This window comes from Rattus norvegicus, chromosome 7 (assembly GCF_021556685.1).
Source record: "Rattus norvegicus strain SHRSP/BbbUtx chromosome 7, alternate assembly SHRSP_T2T, whole genome shotgun sequence".
Classification (NCBI taxonomy): Eukaryota; Metazoa; Chordata; class Mammalia; order Rodentia; family Muridae; genus Rattus; species Rattus norvegicus.
Genome location: NC_141540.1, coordinates 139,913,702 through 139,934,924, shown reverse-complemented (window position 1 = coordinate 139,934,924; position 21,223 = coordinate 139,913,702). Strand labels below are relative to the sequence as shown.

Sequence of the window (21,223 nt, the reverse complement as noted above, 5' to 3'; positions counted from 1 at the left end):
CTGTTTTCTTATGAGGTTTCTGAACTGTCAAATAGCAATTAGAAGCATATTTAATATTTGATGACCTCAGTCCATGGAGTTGTGTTTTGAACTATAGAATGCTATACTGAAAATTAAAATGAACAAGAGAAGAAAGTCAAGACACCTATGGCCACTCCTAAAATGAGCACAGAGCGGCCCTGTGTGGTGGCTCTCCTGGCCACTCCAGTGTACTGGAGAAGGGTCCTGTGCAGCCTGTTTTGTTCCCTCAGCATAACCTCTCTTCATACTTCCTGCCTGTGCCTTCCATTTTGCTGGGGTGGCAAGCCTGGAAGGCTGAAGGAGGAAATGAGCCTGGAAGCGCCTGCTTGCACCGTTTCCTTCCCCTGGGAACAGGAAACACCAGGCAGGAAGTGTCTCCCACCATACTTCCCTGGGGTATATACCCACTCTACAAAAGGTACCAGCAGCTCATGCCTCGCCCTCTGACAAATTTATTACAGCTGGACAGATCTGTCTCGAGTAGAAACTCCTAAGGAGATCAATCCCCAGACTTACACTCAGGACTAAACCTAATACAGTACTTGCAAAGTCTTCCAGGACGTTAATAAACGAACAGTTTCAAACCACAGACTTACTTACCTGAGGATCAGCACTCCACCGCTAGCTACACTTTGATCAAATCCACACCAGTGCCAGGAGGGCCCGAAGCCCTGAGCTTTATTTCCCATCCCCATGCTCTGGGCTCACTTACTTTCACAATGCACAAGACTAAAACCCAGGGCCCTGTGCATGCTGGGCAAGCATCCACCACTAAGCTACACACATCCCCAGACGGCAACAGTTATTCTTTTAACAATTTATGCACATATGTGATCTTACCTTTCTGGCTTTGTTTCCTAGACATTGCAGTTTCCTCACGATCAAATTTTAAAAAAGGAAAACAAAAAAGAGGAAGAAAAAAAAAAAACCCAAAACAGAAGAAATATCTTCGTCCAAGTTCTGGGAATCCTGCTGATTTAAAAGTGGCAATAGAAGTCTATAGTTGGGAGTAATAAATACAAAATCCTGGTTGTTTAAAATTCTGTTCACTAGCTGTCAGTTTCCTTTCCTTCTCTGGTATCAACTTGTTGTCAGGATGTATCATTGCAGTCAGTCATGTCTTTCCCCAGGGAGATTCTAAAAGCAAAAATACAAACACATTTACTATTATAGTAACAAGTATTATTCATGGGATCTGAAATTCTACGAAACTAGTTTCAGTTAATAAAAAGCACTATCAGGCTGGAGAGATGACTCAGCGGTTAAGAGCACTGACTGCTCTTCCAGAGGTCCTGAGTTCAATTCCCAGCAACCACATGGTGGCTCACAGCCATCTGTAATGGGATCTGATGCCCTCTTCTGGTGTGTCTGAGGACAGCTACAGTGCACTCACATACATAAAATAAAAATCTCTTAGAATCTGATGTTAGTTGAACATGACCCTTTTCTTCTCTTTGGGACTGACATCTCTGGCACTAGCTCACCGGCATGGCACGGTGCTGTAAGCATAGAGCCAATCCCTCGCCGAAGCATCTTTTTGCAGCAAATGGAGATTATTACAGGAAACCACAGTGACCAAAATGCAGAGAACTGCTCACCTGTGGCGCCCGACCCAAGCTGAGAACACTGAGAAAGATGGGGGAGGACTGCAGGAGACAGAGGACCAGAAGACTGTGTCTAGATATGACAAGGGAGCTACACCCATGGCACTCAACTATAAATACAGCTGTCCAAATAAGACCTGACAGTGACAACACCAGCTGGCAGGCCGTGGATGAGGGGATTCCCTCCAGGCCTCATCCTTAGATGGGGAGACACAGGCAGTAAGTGCTGAGAGGGAGAATTAGTCTCCCCAGGGATGAGTCTCCAAGTGGCTACCCAATGCCAAGGCTCAGCCCAGAAACCCACACAGAGAAACAACACCCAAGGGACTAAGCAGATGGCACGTATATATTTACTGCATACATACATACATACATACATACATACATACATACATACATACATACATATATGTAAAAATAATTAAGGGAAAAGAGGCCATGACTTTGAGACAGGAGGAAGCCGGCAGAACATGGAAGAGGTAAGACAGAGGGAAAAAATGATATATTTTAATATATTTTAAAAGTACATTTTCATTTTTATTTTGAGATATATTTATGCTGGGTAGTAGTGGTGCACACCTTTAATCCCAGCATTCGGGAGACAGAGGCAGATGGATCTGAGTTCAAGGCCAGCCTAGTCTACAAATCAAGTTCCAGGACAGCCAGGGTTACACAGAGAAACCCTGTCTCCAAAGGGAGGTGGGGGGATTGATTTTTACTTCTTCAAATTTCTTCAAATTTACCAGAAATAACTATGAAGAAATACAATCAAGGGAATGAAGAGGTGGCTCAGCGGTTGAGAGCACTGGCTGCTCCTCTAGAGGACCCAAGTTCAATCCCCAGCACCTACATGACGGCTCACAACCATCTGTACAGCTAGTTCCAGGGATATGTATGTGCATGCAGGCAAAACACCCAAACATAAAACTGAAATGAAAAATACAGTTGGGGCTGGAGAGATGGCTCAGCGGTTAAGAGCACTGACTGTTCTTCCAGAGGTCCTGAGTTCAATCCCCAGCAACCACATGGTGGCTCACAACCTTCTGTGATGAGATATGGTGCCCTCTTCTGGTGTGTCTGAAGACAGCTACAGTGTACTCATATACATAAAATAAATCTTAAAAAAAAAAAAGAAAAATACAGTTATAGCCCAGTGTCTGTCAAGAGTGCTCAAAATATACTGTTTTGACATGCCTGTTAACAAGAGAAAACCTTGGAAGTAACTCCTGTGAACTTCATTCATTCATTCATTCATTCATTCATTCATTCAATATGCATGGGTGATTAGCTGCATGTATGACTGTTCACCACTCGCATACAGTACCCTGAAAAGGGTGTCAGACCTCCTGGGTCTAGGGTTACAGAGGACTGTGAGCCTTCTTTGGGGTGGTGGGAACTGAACTTTGATCCTCTGGAAGATTAGTCGGTGCTGTTAACCGAGCCACTGGCCCAGCATCACCTGAGAACTTCTTTGTTGCATCATATAAAACAAGCACATGCGACCCACTATCTGTGGGAACCCTGGACTATATATATTCTTTAAAAAAGCTTTGCGCCCTTCGTACACAAATGACAATCATGCTGCAGTGTCAAAGGTCAGAGGCCCGTGAGTCCTCTCTCACCTTAGTGTCTGTAATGACTGGTATCCTTGGTAACAGCAGGACTCAGTCTAAAGTTACTGTCATTGTTGACACAAATAACAAGACAAGGAGATCAGACAGAAATTAAAGGTGAAACCTGAAAATAGAACCAGCGAACCTTGGAGTGTTCCACAGATTCAAGATAGAGTCACAGTGGGTCCAAACTTCCCACACATCCCTGGCTGATCCCTAACCTGCACACAGGTGCAAAAAGTCATGAGACTCTGTCATGAAAGACACACACACACACACACACACACACACACACACACACACACACCCCTACAGGCAGGGGGTGGAAGCACAATCCTTACCCAATCATTAATTGGTCACTAAGCTAGGAGACACATATTGGTGTCTTTCTAGTAAACCAAACTTAAGGTTTTTTTAATTTTTTTTTTAAAGATTTATTTGTTTATTATATATAAGTACACTGTAGCTGTCTTCAGATACACCAGAAGAGGGCATCAGATCTCTTTACAGATGGTTGTGAGCCACCATGTGGTTGCTGGGAATTGAACTCAGGACCTCTGGAAGAGCAGTCGGGTGCTCTTAACCGCTGAGCCATCTCTCCAGCCCAGGTTTTTTTAATTTAAAAATAACAAACTAAGTGTGGTGGCTCATGCCTTTAATCCTCGTAGGCAGATCTTTGTGAGCTTGAGGCCAGCCTGGCCTACATAGCAAGTTCCAGAACAGCCAGAACTATGAAGAACAGCAGCAGTGGAGTGGATCAACCAGAGCCTAATGTACTACAGAGAACAGAGCTGGAGAAGTGATCCAAGCCCATTGAAGGTGCCCAGAAGATCATGTGTGGATCCCAGACATAGAACAAGAAGCTGTAACACTGAAGTTGCCTTGAAGGCCCCAGGATGTTAGCGATACCAGAGCTGTGGGCTGTCTGCTGAGGAAAGCTGCTAACAGGGAGTGAAAGTAGCCCAAGAGAATAAATTTTTTTTTTCCTGGTGAATGCCAGATTTGCCAATAGCAGTCAAAAAGAATGAAAGGAGTTGGGGATCTGAAGAGCGCTTTGCCATCAGACATGGAGTTTGTAGCTTGCCCAGCTGGCCTTTGGTCTTGCTCTGGCCCAGTATTTCCTCAGCATGACATTTTGGAATGGTAGTGTACACCCTGTGATGGTGGAGGTGTGTGATCTGTTTTTGACAGTAACTGACTGGATGAGTCTCAGAAGAGACTTTTAACACTGTTGAGACTGTAACAGACTATGGGGCATTTGAAGTTGTAATAAACATATTTTGCTATGACTAGGTATTACTGCCATAGACTCATGTGTTTAAAACAGGTCTATGGGAGTCAGGGAGTGGAATGTGGTGGTTTGAATATGCTTGGTCCAGGGAGTGGACTATTAGGAGGGGTGGCCTTGTTGGAGGAAGAGTGTCACTGAGGAGGTGGGCTTTGAGACCTTCTTCCTAGCTGTCCTCGGACACTAGCTGCCTATAGGACAGTCTTCTGCTTCCCCTCAGGACAAGATGTACAACTCTCAGCTCCTCTTCCAGTACCACACTGGCCTGGACCTTGTCATGCTTCCCACCTTGATAATAATGGACTGAACCTCTGTACCTGGAGGCCCCAATCCAGTGCTGGCTTTTACCTCTGCCACGGCATCGCTGCACAGCAACAGACACCCTAACTAAGTCTTGCAGAAGACTCAGGTTCAATTCCCAGCACCCATATGGTTGCTCACTATGGGTCTGCACCTCAAGTTCCAAGGGATCAATGCCTTCTTCTAGCCTCCACAGGCACCTGGCCTGCAAGTGGTTACCAGACATACATGCAGGTAAAACACCCATAAACAAGAAATTTTTTAAATTCTTAATGTACGGATTGCAATTACATGAAGCATAACTTCTGCAAGAAAATTAAAACTACTTCCGACAAAAACTAACTGGCTCCAACAGAATGGAAAAGGCATAGAAGAAGAGAAAGCAGGAGGGCAAGGCAACACAGACCTACGGAAAAGTAATTGCTTTCCCCATCATGTGAGAACTTCCAAACAGACATTTGAAAGTGCTAGCTTTCATCTGCTAAGTCACTCAAACACCCTGAATTATTTAGCAGCAGTTTAATTAACCTTTCTTCACTTCTTCCTAGACAGTTAAATGTTTGTTTTAGCAAATACCAATATATCTATATGATCATAATCTAGTAAGGCATCTTAGGGAATAAGATATATATTCTGTTGATGATTCTTTACATAGCAAATAATATAGGTATTTGAAAATATTTTTAAGATTTATTTTTATTATCTGTATAAATATTTTGAAAGCATTTCTTTAATTTATTTTATTTATATGAGTAGACTGTGGTTGTCAGACACACCAGAAGAGGGCATCAGATCCCATTACAGATGGTTGTGAGCCACCATGTGGTTGCTGGGAATTGAACTCAGGTCCTCTGGAAGGGCAGTCAGTGCTCCTAACCACTGAGCCATCTCTCCAGCCCCACGGAAGGCATGTTAAATGCACCACATGCAGAGTCCAGAAGAGAGTAACCAGACCCCCTGGAACTGGTGTTCTAGAAGAGTGAGAAATGCCCAGGTCCTTACAGGAGCATAGCAGCAAATGCTCTCAGCCCCTAAGCCATCTCTCCAGCTCCTACCCAAGACTATTCCACGCACAGAACTATTTGAAGAGATTTTGCATCACTCATCAAAAGGAAGGAAAGGTTGGGGGATGCCTACAGTCTCAGCACTTGGAGGCTGAGGCAAGAAGACTGCTGGGAGTGCAAGGCTAGCCTGAGAGTCATAGCAAAGGCTCATTTCAAAAAAACCAAAACCATCTACTTAACCCACAGTGTGCTTGGGGGTTTGTCTGTTTTTCTTTTGTTATTATTTTTGAGGCAGGTTGCCACTATGCCACTGGATGACCTGGATCTCAGAGGCTGGCCTGCTTCTGTCTCCTCAGGGCTGAGATTAAAGGCGTGCACCACTGCAACCACACAATGTGGCTGATGTAAATATTTGTCTGGGCTTTGGGACTGATAGCAAAGAAAAGTCCTCTAATCCAAAGGGAGAAGGGATCTCTCCTGCTCACAGGGCAAATATTTAGATCCTACTTTTTAAAAAAAATGTGTTTGCTTTGGTTCTGTCTTGTCCACGACGGCCTGGAACTTCCTGCCTGCTGTGTGCAGTGCTTCGTCACGGGAGCACAGCTATGCTAGCTGTCCGCGCACTTTCCACTTGGCGAGCACTGCTTCCACAGTGACACCCACCACCTAGCAAACCCACCTTTGCTTTGTTCTATTTTAATAAAACTACTTCAGACCTGTCAGCAACTGCTGAGCATGGCAGTACGCACCTGTACTGAGTACCTAGACGCCAACCTGAGCTTCACAGTGAGTCCTTATCTCTGTCTGTCTTACACACACACACACACACACACACACACACACACACACACACACACGCACGCACACACACGGGGGTCAGGGGAGGCCTGGGGCTGCAGAGACAGGTGGCTCAGCAGTAAGAGCATTTGTTGCTCTCGCAGAGCACCCAGGTCTGGATCTCAGCACCCACCCACATGGTGACTCACAACCAATTTCAATGCCAGTTCCAGGGATCCAACACCTTTTTCTGATCTCCCTGGGAACCAGGCACACACAAGGTATACACATATACATGCAGGCAAAACACTTGTCCGTATAAGATAAATTTAAATAAAAATTAAAAGGCTGGAATGTAGCTCAGTGGTAGAGTCCTTCCCAGAGAACACATGAGCCTAAGTTTGATCTCCATCACTGAAGAAAAAAAAAAAAAATCAAAAACAGCCAGGGGCCCATGGTGGTACAGGCCAATAATCTTCACACCTAGGAGACAGAGGCAGAGGCCTGGAGGGTCAGCACTAGCCACAGCTATATTACTCTTAAAAAAAACTGAAGACTGGTATGAGTCAGGATGGTGGAGCATGCCTACAACACCAGCACTCAGGTGACAGAACGATTATGAATTCAACTGACCCTGCCTCAGGAAAACCACTCCTGGGGCTGCGGAGATGGCCAACAGTTGAGAGCAGGTCGCTCCAGGTTCAGTTCCCAGCACCCAGAGGTTCACAACCATCCCTAACTCCAATCCAAAGGACCTGAACCTCGTGTGGCCTCTTCAGGTACTAGGCACAGACTTACATGTAGGCAAAATATTCATACACATTAAAGAAAATTATTTCAAAAATTTAAAAACTGCCCCAAATTACATTCAACCTAAGTCGTCAAGAGAGACACATCCAGATGGTAATACGTACCTAAAAGGCAGCTCTCAGGAGGCTCAAGGAGAGAGAACTCCAGCTTGAAACCAGCTTAGGAGCAGGTCTTCTGTAAGAGCCGCCAGTGCTCTTAGTCACTGAGCCCTATCTCCAGCCCTAGTTATGGATGTGTGTGTGTGTGGTGTGCATGGCCACAGAGGCCAGAAAAAGGAACTGAATCCCTGGGGCTGGAGTCCCAGGCGGCTGTGAGCTACCTGACTTGAGCGCTGGGAACCAAACTCATGTCCTCTGGAAGAAAGTAGTTAAGTGCTCTTAGCTTGTAAGCCATCTTTCCAGCACCCTTTTTAATAACTAAACATATCTGAAAATCAGACACAGCTGACAGTTTTTTATTGTTATGTATATATTCCAAGTTCCTGGGCCTCTACTAATCTGGAAAAAGAGAAAGTAAACAGGAAAGGCAATACACAAAATTTACTACATGCTTCAGAAGGAGGGCATTAGACCCTCAGGCCTCTGCCTGACTCTGGGTGGCAGTCTAAGAGCTGGGGTTAAAGGCGTATGCTGCCACCTCCCCCAGGCTGGCACTAGACTCCTGAGACAGCCTTGTGTTTACAGACAGCTCCCGTGCATCTTAGAGTACACAGCAAAGACCTCAGCACCAGTCTCTATCCCGGAAAGGCTAGATAGGGGGTGCCATGACTCCAGACTTATGCATTGTTGTGGGTCATACCAGAGCCTCTAGAAAGCTCTGTAAGCACCCTACCAACTGAGCCACTCCCAACCTTGAAACAGCTTGCAGTGTTTTTTAACTTGTTTTTTATTTTGTGTGTAAGGGTGATTTGCTGGTTTGTGTGTCTGCAGTGTTCCTAGTGCCCACAAAAGGCAGAGGAGCTTTGAATCTGCAGTGGTTTGAATGAGAATGGCCCAGGCTGAAGATCTGAACACTTCCTCCCTACTTGGTATTGGACTGGGAGGTGTGGCTCTGTCGGAGGAGGTGTGGCTCTGTTGGAGGAGGTGTGGCTTTGTTGGAGGAGGTGTGGCTCTGTTGGAGGAGGTGTGGCTCTGTCGGAGGAGGTGTGGCTCTGTTGGAGGAGGTGTGGCTTTGTTGGAGGAGGTGTGGCTCTGTTGGAGGAGGTGTGGCTCTGTTGGAGGAGGTGTGGCTCTGTTGGAGGAGGTGTGGCTTTGTTGGAGGAGGTGTGGCTCTGTCAGAGGAGGTGTGGCTCTGTTGGAGGAGGTGTGTTGCCTGTGGTGGACTTTGAGGTTTCAAAACCCCACACCAGGCCCAGTCTCTCTCTCCTGTGCCTGTGGATCAGATGTAAGCTCTCAGCTACTGCTCCACACCAATCCTGCCTGCCTGCTGCCATGCTTCCTGCCATGACAGACATGGACTGACCCTCCGGAACTGTCAACTGCATTCTTTTACAAGTTGCCTTGGCCATGGAGTCTCTACACATAATACAACAGTAACTACGACAGGATCCCCTGAAATTGGAGTTATGGCTGGTTATGAGCTGCTAAGTGGTTGCTGGGCTCTGAACCACTGTTCTCTGGAAGAGCGGCCTGTGCTGTTAACTGTTGAGTCACCTCTCCAGCCCCACTGAAACAACTTGTAAACTCTCCAGTTGAGATTTTGGTAGCCTGCAGGCTATGTGAATTCAAACTGGAAACCAGTTCATATTCCCCAAAAAAGGCTTTCCTTTCTGTGGCTTCACCAGGCCTTGGCTGAGACACTAGTCGCCCTGTACAGCTCTGAATGGTGGATTCACTCTGGTTTACCTTGTTTCCTTCCTTTTTCTGGACTCAGGATCTTGCTAGGAGCCTACAGTGGCCTGGAATTCACAATGGTTTAGCCTGAGCCTGCTGCGTGCTCGGATTACAGGCTTGTACCGGCATGCCTGGCTTCATGTACAGTCGTATGCTTCCTCAGCTGTCTCAGTGGTCCTTCGACAGACAGACAGAGTCTGTGCCTTTCTAGTAGTACACAGACAGAAGGGCATCTTATTACAGATGATGAAAGAAATAACAAGTCGAAGTTGCTCATCAGAGAAGTGGGGCTACAAGAGTGTGGCACCGCCCGGGACCCCAGCTGGGAGGATGAGGCGGCAGCACTGCCTCACGTTTGAGTCCAGCCTGAGCCTCAGAGCAAGAACCAGGGCAGCCAGGGCTGTACAGCAAGACTCTGCCTCAAAAGAACAAAACAAGTCAGGGGTTGGGTGTAAGAAGGCTCAAGGGTAGCACTTGCTACCAAGCCCTGAAAACTTAGGTTTCATCCCTGGACTCCACATGGCAGAAAGTGGGACAAGTCTTGAAAGTTACCCTCTGATTTCTGCACGCAATGTGTGTGTGTGTGTGTGTATAAAATAATATGGTATATAATATATACTATATTATGTATGAATACACAACCTGTAATAAAATAAAGATAAATAAAAATACCTACATACATAAAATAAAATTCATTCAATCCAATGATATTCCAGACACAAGTCACAGAAATGGTAGAGACCTGGTGAAGGACAAAAGAGCTCAGGAGAAACCCGGGTAACAGAGAAAGAGACAGAGAGACAGACAGACAGACAGACAGACAAGAGCATCAAACAGCATCTGAATACACACAGTCCAAACAACTTACCCCAAGAAAATACTCGGGTTTGGATTTGTGCTCAGCTCTCTGTATATTCTGCTTAAAACAACCAACCCTCTCTAAATCACAGCAGGACGAAATGAGCAGCCCTGTCAGGAAACAGTCATCAGGTCAAGGTGGCAGTGATGCACTCCCCTGCTCGACCACTCAGCTGGCTGAGGCAGGAGTGAGGCCACACTGGACTACACAGTAAGACCGTGTTGAACAAACAAAGGAAAGCCCTCCGCGCAGAGTAAAAGTCTAAGTTAACACTAACTGTGACCTCCTATCCTCTGTCTTCTCTGAGCAGCTAATAAGCCACATTACAGTAGATGGTGGCCATCCAGCGCTGGCTGACTGCACGGCTCAGCTAGGAGACTCCCTGCCTCCCACCTCCCCCAGCATCAAATAGGGATGGGAAAAGCAATACACCTCTAGTGCCATTAAATGGAAAGAGTGGGCTTCCCCAACGAGCTCCCAAAGACACTCTGTGGCATTTACAAGCAACTGTCTCATACCGGGACAGATGCAGGAAAAACTGTCTAAGCCTCAGCTATAACCAGATGATGACTAGATGATCTCCCCGAGATACTCGGGGAGAGCTAAACACTTCGAGCACTGTACTGTAAGTTCACTGTGAATGTCGAATGTATGCAAAGCATCTTTAATGTTTATTCTTCCTTTGCAAATGGTCCTGTGACTGACAGCTGCTAGACCCATCCCTTGTCCCCACCAGACCTCACTGAAGAACCAACCAAACAGCTAGACAGGCCGCTCTCCTAACACCTCAGCTCTGAATGGCCTGTGGCTGCCTTTGAGGAATCTGCGTAGCAGCCACAGCTGCCTGCTTCTTCTACAGGCCCCTCTCAGCCGCAGGGGCTTCTAACAGCCAGTGCTGGACATCTGCTAGCCTCACAGGTCTCAGGGGACCTAAATGACCCTGCGGCTACTTTCACCCAGGCTACAAAAGAAGCAACTCCCTTGGTAGCCAGCAGGAGACCTGGGACTGGTGCAAATTCAGCTTTTCTTTTGTGAGCTGTGCCATGACTGGTGGAAATAAGCCCTTTCGGAATGAGGGACTGCAGTGTGATTGGTACAGAGTTCTTCACGTACATGAAGGTCTTCCGCAGTAGATGCAAACACCCTTGCCCCCTTCCCCCCATCCACGCCCTTCCTGGTTCTACACTTTTCCAGCCTGTTCTGGTGTTGCTCCCAACATCACCTTTGGCCCAGTAACAGGCTGGTCTCAGCTGCTGGTGGTGCTATAATCACAGCACTCTAGAGGCTGAGGCAAGAGGATTGACCCAAAACCTGGAAAATAGAGGCAGCACCAACGGGAGGAAATGCTGATGAGGCTGGGACCCACTGGATTGAAAGGTGGAACACAGGGTCCTGCCTGGAGTGATCACCCGAGTAAAGTCGGTCAGCTCGGACATGTGCTTCAAGCTGGGACAGAACCGGCAGAGCAAGAAACACCAAGCACTCAAGAAAAAACAGCGCTTGAGTAACTGACTCTCCCAGACAGCTTACCTCTCACACCCTACCTGTGGCTGGTGAAATCTAAGAAAAGGGAGGCGATCACAGGAGAGATGGAGACAGAGAGAGGAAGAGGAACTCCTAACTGATAATGTTTCTCAAGATTACTGTTTCAAACTGATAAATAACAATTTTTATTAATTAATTAATTATCTTTTATGTTTATGTTTATGTGTTGTGGCTTCATGAACCCAACACGCATGCAAGATCCTGCAGAGCAGACCTGGAGTTACAGATGGGGTCGCCACGTGGGTGCTGGGACCAAACTGCTGTAACCGCTGAGCATCTCTGCTCCCCATCTCAAGCAGGTCAGGCCGGCCTTAAATTCAGTGCTGGCCTAGAAGTTCTCTACCAGTACCCTGAGTTCCGGAACCACAGGCACCACGGTGCCCAGTCCTCCCTAGCCTATTTTTGTCCTTTATCACCAGTTGAGCAGACTGCTTTCCTCCCCAACTTGCTTCTTGGTCATGATGTTTGTGCAGGAAGAGAAACCCTGACTAAGACACTAGGTATGAAGACTGTAAAACTGGCCACTGCCAGGAGCTGAGGATCCTGATATCCTGGACCCAAGAGCCCTAAGACTGTCACTTAGGGCCAAGAGAGGCTTATTCAAAGCCATCTGCTGTTTCCTGCTGAGGTGGGCTTCCCCATACTGTTGCTGGAAGCCGAGGTTTGTGACTAGCTGCCACCGAATGGTGGTTGAAGCCCAGAACGACACACAACACACCGCAACAAGCCGGCCTATGACTGTATGGTAATGTCTTCTAAAGCTTAGAGCAACAGGCCCCAGTTTCAGGACTTAGAGCTACAGGCCTCTGGATCCACCAGATCAGCCTCTAAACTGGTACTCAAGTAAGCGCTGGTCTTTCCTACCCACAATTCTTAGCTGGGGAGAACTTTAGGACCCCAGACAGCTGACTGGTCAGAATGGCCCCAAGGATGACTGAGACACTGAGGATTCTGGCATTAACTAAAGGCAAATATCAATGCTGACAGTTAACCTCTAACTGACAGTAAACGTAGATCCTTGTAGCCTCACCTCCTTCGGGAAGAGTAAGCAGTATTTTCTGCAATGCAAGTCGCAGATGGCAAATGTGATGTTAACTGTGGTATCGGCTAACGTTCACTGAGTGCGAGCCACGCACACTCACAGGGCTAAGTGTTTGTAGCCACTGAGGTTCAACAGTCACAGGGAACCTAAAACAGGGGATCATATGTCTAAGGCTAGACCAGGCCAGCCTTGGTTAGATAAAGACCCTGTCTCAAAACTAACTGATGGATTTAATTAATTCTAAAAATGCCCAAAAGACTTCAAATTCATTCCTCTAGAGAAAATATAAAAAGGTACAACATAAAGTACTCAACTATGGGCTGAAAAATTCGACGTCTGGGTGCTGAGTGCTGAAGAGAACTTACTGCTCTTCCAGAGGACCCTGGTTCAATTCCCAGCACCCACATGGGGACCCAAAACTGTGGGTAACTCCAGCTCTAGGGGATACGGTGCCCTCTTCTGTTCTCCACAGACTGCTGCACACACAGGAGACACAAACTCATGCAAGTGCACATGCACACACATAGACACATACATGTGTGCATGTATACATACACATATATACATTTTTTTCTTTTTTTTTTTAAAGATTTATTTATTTTATGTATATGAGTAAACTGTAGCTGACTTCAGACACACCAGAAGAAGACATCAGATCCCATTACAGATGGTTGTGAGCCACCATGTGGTTGCTGGGAATTGAACTCAGGACCACTGGAAGAGCAGTCAGTGCTCTTAACCGCTGAGCCATCTCTCCAGCCCATACATTTTTTTTCTTAAGATACTCAACACCATTAGTCACTGAAGTATAAATCAGGACCACAACAAGAAGGGCTGGGGAGGGGCTGGGGATTTAGCTCAGTGGTAGAGCGCTTACCTAGGAAGCGCAAGGCCCTGGGTTCGGACCCCAGCTCCGAAAAAAAGAACCAAAAAAAAAAAAAAGCAAAGAAGGGCTGGGGAGGCAGCTCAGTGGTTAAAAGCACTGGTTGCTCTTGCAAAAGACCCAGATTTGGGTCCCTGAACCTACATGGCAGCTCACGATTGTTCATAATTTGAGTTCTGGGGGATGCAATGCCCTCTTTTGTCCTCTGTGGGCACCAGGCACACACATGACACACACAGGCCAAACACCCATATACATAACTTAACTGGAGCTGGAGGCAGAGTTTGGTAGAGTCCTTGGCTAATATACATGAAGCTGTGAGTTCGATCCCAAATGTGACATAAACTGGATGTGGTGCACATCTATAGTCCCAGCACTTGGGTGAAGTCAGGAGGATCAGAAATCCTGTCATCTCCAACTGGAGCCCAGACTAAATAACTGAGCCCAGCTAGAGCTACATGAGGCCCTGTCTCAAAATCAAAACAAAACAAAAATACCCAACAAAACCCACATAACAACCTCACACCTAAGATGTCTACAATAACAAACAAGTCCTGGGAGAGATGGAGAGTTAGGAAGGACATGGAGAAACTCAGACCAGCATGTATGCTAGCGCCAGGTAAAGTGCTGCCTCTCTGGGAACCCCCATGGTAGCGCCCCAAACCTTACTATAGAATCCCTCCTCAACCCATCGGTTCCACTCAAGTGCAGATCCAAAAGGACCAAGAACAGGCCCTCAGATAACACAAGTCACCAGTGTTCCCGGCGACACCCTCTGCTTAAAACAATCTCTCACTATGGAGCCGGGGCAGGCCAGCTAGAGCTTACTAGGTAGACCAGGCTGGTCTCGAGAACTCAGAGATCAGTCTGCCTCCCCCTCTGCATGCTGGGATTAAATGAATCCAGGCCCATGCACAGCGGCACTTGTCATGATAGCCAGAGATAGAAAGGACCAACGACCAAAAGAGAAACAGAACGTGCCATCCATACTTCAAAAAATAGGATTTGCCCACAAAAACGAGTACGATTCTGCCAGAAATACTGTGACTGTAATCAGTTCTGGCTCAGTTGCACCATCATCCGGTGGATCTTCATTTCGGGTTTCAGACTGGTGGTTACCTTCCACAAAGGCAGGAGGACCAGAAGTATGAATGCCCTTGGTTACATACGGACGTTCTGCCTCAGGAGAAGAAAAAAAGGAAAATCTGATGATACTGTGTATGAAAATGCCATGGTGAAACCCATTACACTGTGTACTCAGTAGAAGTCAGGTAGGATGTAACACCGAGGCTGAACAGACAGCTCACAAGTTAGATTACTGTTGCTCTTGCAGAGGCCCCGGTTCAGCTCCCAGCACTCACACGGCAGCTCACGACCTGAAGCCGGGTTAGGTTCCCAGCACCCACGTGGAGGCCCACAACCATCTGCAACTGGGTTCCAGGGATGGCACCCTCTTCTGTCCCTCAAGAGTACCAAGCATTCAGATGGTACGCGTATATGAATGAGGGCAAAACCCTACACACATGAAATAAAAATGAAATTTTAAGGGGCTGGAGAGCTGGCTCAGCAGTTACGAGCTCTTGTTGCTCTTGTAAAGAACCTGGGTTCAGTTCCTGCAGAAGCAGGTGGAGCTCTGTGAGTTCAAAGCCTCAGAGCAAGTTCCCAGCCAACCAGGACTAATAGTGAGATCCTGTCAAAAAAATTAAACTTAGTCAATTAACTAAAATGTAAATATAATAGAGCCCCCCATGACCAGATCCTTACATTGAGGGGTTTGTTCAGAACATGCAGGTGGGCTTACAAAGCAACTTACTGTCACCACACAGAATCAGCAGAAAAGCCACTTGTGTGACACACTAATGCATACTTAAATCTAACAGTAGGCCTGCAAGAACCAGCTGTGTGCTAACCACATCGACAAGCTATAATCACAGACCAAGTGGGTAATTCAAGGAGAAACAGTGCTCTGGGGTTAAGAGTAGGCTTAAAACAGCAGCAAGCCAATTACTACTCAACAGAACTATGCAGTCAACATAGAAGACACTGCAGGCTTTACAAACTGATGTTTTCACTACTAACCACACCAAAGGAACTGATATCAGCAGTGTTTTCATATTCTTACACACACACACACACACACACACACACACACACACACACGCGCGCGCGTGCACACACACACACACACACACGCGCACACACACACACACACACGCGCACACACACACGCGCACACACACACACATTATTTAACTAGATTATATAATGGTTTTATCCTGATTCTCCTCCTCAGTCCCAACACTCTTTAGCCTGACTAAAGGATGCACGCACATATATACACTCCACTGCCAACAATCATGTTATCCTTCTAGTTGAATGTTTTAAAAAACTCCATATTACCAGAATTCCAATGTTAATTTAGGGTCTGGGCCAGTAAAAAAAAGCCCTCCCACAACTGGTGACAATCCCCCAAAACTCCTATCTACTTGTACCTAGCCACAGACTCATCACAGGACACTGGCTAAGCTAGGCTAAGCTTCATCTTCACTCTGAGAATGTCTTAAAGGTTTGGGGCTTCCACAGAACGTGAACAGCAACGAAGTGCACTTCAAAACCCACTTCTACTAGCCGCCCGCCATGCTGCGCGTGAACACTTGGCAGTAAATCCTGGCCTCTGGTGAAGCCTCACCGCTGTTCAGCAAACTAAGAACCTCAAATGTGTAAGGGCTCAGGGTCAATTCAACTATCCAACAGTTGACCTGAGCTTCACAGAGAGACCCCTCCACAGTTGAGTGTGGCCTCACTAAGTTTCCACAAAGCTCCAGGCAAACAGCATATGAACCCAGAGTCACTGTGAGACCCAACAACCATAGGCAAGACGTAGGCATAAGTAACCTCCTTGGGACATTTAGAAAGAATAAAACGGGAGCAGAGACCGTCCTAAGGGACGGTTCGGTAGAGCTATTGCAGCCTCTAGGTTTGGTATTATGTGACAAGTCAGACCCATGAAGAGAGAGAACTGGAATCAAATGACTTCAGTTTAACAAACTTCTGTTCTATTCAAGCATTCCAGCGAGCTATCACAAATATTTGAAGTAGCTAGGTGTGGTGGCATACATCTGTAATCCCAAGACACCGAGGCATAAGGATTGTCTGGACTGGCTCAAGTTTCCAGGCCAGTCTTGATTACATAGGGAATTTGAGACCAGCCCAGCCTAAACAACAAGACCCTGTCTAAAATCAAAAGCTAAACAAACAACAACAAAAATCAAGCACATGTCTGGCAGTTAGATCATTTTCAATGAATGAACTAAATATAAAAGATCAACAGTGACCGGCAACTGATACAGGTAAAACCTCTATAAATGAAGAAAGGTGCACCCAGGCAAGTGTACTGAAAACTTTCTATACTACTGACACTTTTTTATAGCTACAACACTCTGAAGACAGCATTCACATTTGCATAAGTGGATGAAAAGATCTGTACATGATAAATAGTTCCTTCTCCGTTAGAAAAACTGACCAAGGGCTGGAGAGGTGGCTCAGCAGTTAAGAACACTGACTGCTCTTCCAGAGGACCGGAGTTCAAATCCCAGCAACCACATGGTGGCTCACAACCATCTGTAATGGGGTCCAATGCCCTCTTCTGGTGTATCTAAAGACAGCTACAATGTACTTATACATAATAAATAAATAAATAAATCTTTAAAAGAAAAACTGACCAAAACATTTCCTTTGAAATTATTTCTACTGCAAGGTTAGTGAGCAAGCACCACCCCTTATACGTGAGTTGAGTGCTGTCTTCAGCCAAGCAGGTAACAAAATTAACATTTTGAAGTAACTAAACCTTCTCAAAACATTGTATGTTGAGATCCAGGCATGTGGCACATATCTGGAAGGGAAAGCTAAGAGGGCTCTCTTGAGTTCAAGGCCAACCTGAAAGGCTGACATGGGGACGCACCCCTTTATCCCAGGCAGGCAGATCTCTGTGAGTTCCAGGCCAGCCTGGTCTACATACTGAGCTCCAGGTCAGCCTGGTCTACATACTGAGTTCCAGGCCAGCCAGGGCTTCACAGAGAGACCCTGTTACACCTGTTACAGAACAAACCAAGCAAACACAAAGTCAACCTGGACTACATTTTAAATTCCATTCCACTTTGGGATAGAGAGAGAAAGAGAGGGAGAGAGGGAGAGAGGGAGAGAGGGAGAGAGGGAGAGAGGGAGAGAGAGAGAGAGAGGGAGAGAGAGAGAGAGAGAGAGAGAGAGATCATCTAAGGTGTACCTTAAGCCTGAGGCCTATCTGGCTACAACCACCTGATCTCAAAGGAAAAACACCTTGCTGGGTCATACAGTGACTCTTCACTGTTATAGCTGGATTTTGTGAAGCAGCCCACTGCTGTAGACCAGGCTGCCCTGGAACGAAGTCCCTGGAGTTTTCAGCTGCCTGCACAAGCCACAGCACCTTGCTTGAGCCAGTAATAGCACTAAAAACTGAAAGGACTCTAGATATTATTCATAATAGCCCAAAGGCATCAAGCAACCTAGATGCCCTCTGAGGATGCAGAAACAAATTAACAGTGTTACAGGATGCTCTAGTGAACACCTGGGCTCAGCTACTCAGAGGGTGAGACGGGAGGCTTATTGGAACCCAGGAATTCAATGGCTTAGTGCGTATGGCCGTAAATTCAACCCCCAGTGCACTCAAGCATGAACATACACAGACACACACAGAAAGACAGACAGACACCGAGAAAAATACAGGATCCCATTATCTACAGAATACAGAGAATACTTCCACTCACAGGGGCAGGAGGGAAACAGTAGAATCAGGGTTGACAGGCTCCCAGAGACGGAGAATGAGTTGATGATGTTTAGTACACAGTGACCATTTTCCTTTTGGAAGAAAAAAGTTCAGGTAGATGACAGTGTCCAGCCATGAGAGTATCTAATGCATTTACATTTAAAATGATCAAGATGTCCTCTAACTTGATTCTGGTTCAATAAATTAGTAAAAGTTCTCGATTTGTTTATTTGTTTGAGAGACAGTTTCCTTGTGTAGACCTGACTGAACTGGATTTATATTTTACAACAGTAATAAATAAATAAATACATACACACACACAGACATACATATAGACAGACAACCAAGAAAAAATGCTTAACCTTTTGTGGCAAAAATATATCCAAAAAACCAAAAAAGGTAAGGTGACAGGCCAGGCATGCCTTGCTGACTGGAGCACAGACAAGTTACCCAGGAAGTCAGGCCCTCAGTACACAGGGAAGGGAAGGGCGTCCTCCCCAGGCTGAACACAGGCTCTTAGCAGCTAAGATAGCTGAGCCCTACCCTACAGGGTTGGTCGGGTGATGAAGGGGCTCCTCCTTCCCTGAGACAAAACAAAACTACCCTCGGGCCTTTCCTACCAGCTTCCAGTGAAAGCAGCAAGACCGATCTAAGCATTTGTATATTCTAAGCAAAGTGCTCCAAAAGAATGTTATTTTGTCATTCCCAGCTTTAATACCGTGGGTCTACAATGGGAAACCACAGGTAGCAATTTTAAAAAACAGTACATATCCAGGGACTAAGCCACTACCTAAAGACTATACATGGACTGACCCTGGACTCTGACCCCATAGGTAGCAATGAATATCCTAGTAAGAGCACCAGTGGAAGGGGAAGCCCTGGGTCCTGCTAAGACTGAACCCCCAGTGAACTAGTCTATGGGGGGAGGGCGGCAATGGGGGGAGGGTTGGGAGGGGAACACCCATAAGGAAGGGGAGGGGGGAGGGGGATGTTTGCCCGGAAACCGGGAAAGGGAATAACACTCGAAATGTATATAAGAAATACTCAAGTTAATAAAAAAAAAAAAAAAATAGTACATAGAAATTTCTTCCGATACCAATATTGGGTGACTGTTCGGCACCTGGAACAAATAAAACCTCAACAAAAGAAAATGCCCTCCCTCCGATCCCTCCCCTCCCCTCCCCTCCCCTCCCCTCCCCTCCCCTCCCCTCCCCTCCCCTCCCCTCCCCTCCTGTTATTCACTAGCATCTGTAGCCTGATGGGCCTCTAAGGATCATGCCGGTGTTTTTGGCCAGTAACCTACAGCTCCTCCCTCAGGCCCCAGCTGTTTCTCTGTTCTACCCATTCTGGGTTTCTTGTCTATATTTAGATATAATGCCAGTATCAACCATGGGATCAACAGGTGCTTGGAGAGTGCCCTTGAGCACTGAGCAGTTTTCGATTGTTTTCCCAAGTTAATTGGTTCTGGGCCTGCAACTGGCTGCCTTGACTCCTCTAGGTATGAATACTTCTTCAACTTGACTAAACAGAAAATCGCGATCGCGAGACGAATCTCAGTGAGATGTTTTAGCACTACTACCAGAACCCTGGAAGTCTTTAAAAACCACAGGAGCAGCAAACTTTTTAAGAGTCTACAGATGGGGTTACTCTACAAACCAACCGGAGCAAAAGCACCATTTGCTGTCAAGACAGATGTGCGCATCCTACAATCACAACACCTGGAAGGCTAAGGCAAAAAGACTAAGGAAAGCCCGGGCCGTATTACAATTACAAGACCATCTCTCTCCAGCAGGACAGAGGACGGGAGGGGAGGCGAGTCGAGGAAGGAAAGAATTACTGTTATCGTAACAGACTCAGGTTTCAACCAGTTCATAATGCTTTACAGCAGTATGACTTAGCAGTTAGGAGCTCTTCCAGGGGAGTTTGGTTCCCACATCAGGGAGCTCATGGTCGCCTGTAACTCCAGCATACACACCGCATACACACAGACACACAGACAGACAGACAGACACACACACACACACACACACACACACACACACACACGATCTGTTCTGAGAAGGGTGGATATGGCACTTCACTCCTCCAATGCCCACAGTCGGGAGGCTGAGGTAGGATGAGAGCCTGTGCTACGGGGTGAAACCTATAAAACCTGTGTCAGAAGAGTAAGAGAGGACCAGAGGACCTGGTCTGCAGGCACTCGTTCATCCAAATCTCAGGAGCCAGAGGTGGATGGCTCTCTGTGAGTCTAAGACCGGTCTCGTCTAACAGAGATCCCAGTCAGCAGGGGCTATGGTGAGACTGCCTCAAAAGAAAAGGAGAAAACACAAGAGAAGAGGGACACGTGTCTCAGTCAGTTGGCCGGGTACACGGAGCCCCAGGTTCCATGCTGCATGAACGGGGCATGGCTACCATGTCTATAATCCCCTATAATCCTGGCCTGCAGGAGGTAGGAGCAGGAGGACTGAAAAAACTAAAGAAGCCAGGCAAACAGAGATAGGTCTGGATCCCCTCCCCTCACTCACTCTGTGACCGTAGCAAATTATTTAATCTCTAAACGTATTGTTCTTTTTTTTTAAAGTTTTTCTAAACAAGATTTCTCTGTGTAGTCCTGGCTGTACTGAAACTCACTCTGTAGACCAGGCTGGCCTCAAACTCAGAGATCTGCCTCTGCCTCCTGAGTGCTGAGATTAAAGACCTGTGCCACTGCTGCCTGGCTTTTTTTTTTTTTTTTTGTTTAATCTCTAAACTTATAAAGTGACATATTAAATGTGATGACTAATGAAATGAGATTATGCATGAAAAAGCAATCTTAGCTCTTTGCCCACTAAAAGGTCTCTCTCC

At 46.4% G+C, this 21,223-nt stretch overlaps 1 protein-coding gene across 4 annotated transcripts in view; it reads right to left on the bottom strand.

Moving 5' to 3' along the window:
* Positions 1-21,223, bottom strand: part of Spats2 (spermatogenesis associated, serine-rich 2) — a 73,500-nt gene that overhangs the window by 49,670 nt on the left and 2,607 nt on the right. Inside the window, exons 2-4 of one of the 4 annotated variants that reach the window (XM_087556828.1) lie at positions 10,118-10,218; positions 9,262-9,456; positions 862-1,158 (exon numbers count right to left, since the gene is read on the bottom strand). In XM_087556828.1, the coding sequence (XP_087412954.1) occupies positions 862-886 (25 nt within the window). In that variant the 5' untranslated portion in view covers positions 887-1,158; positions 9,262-9,456; positions 10,118-10,218. 4 annotated transcript variants of the gene reach the window in all.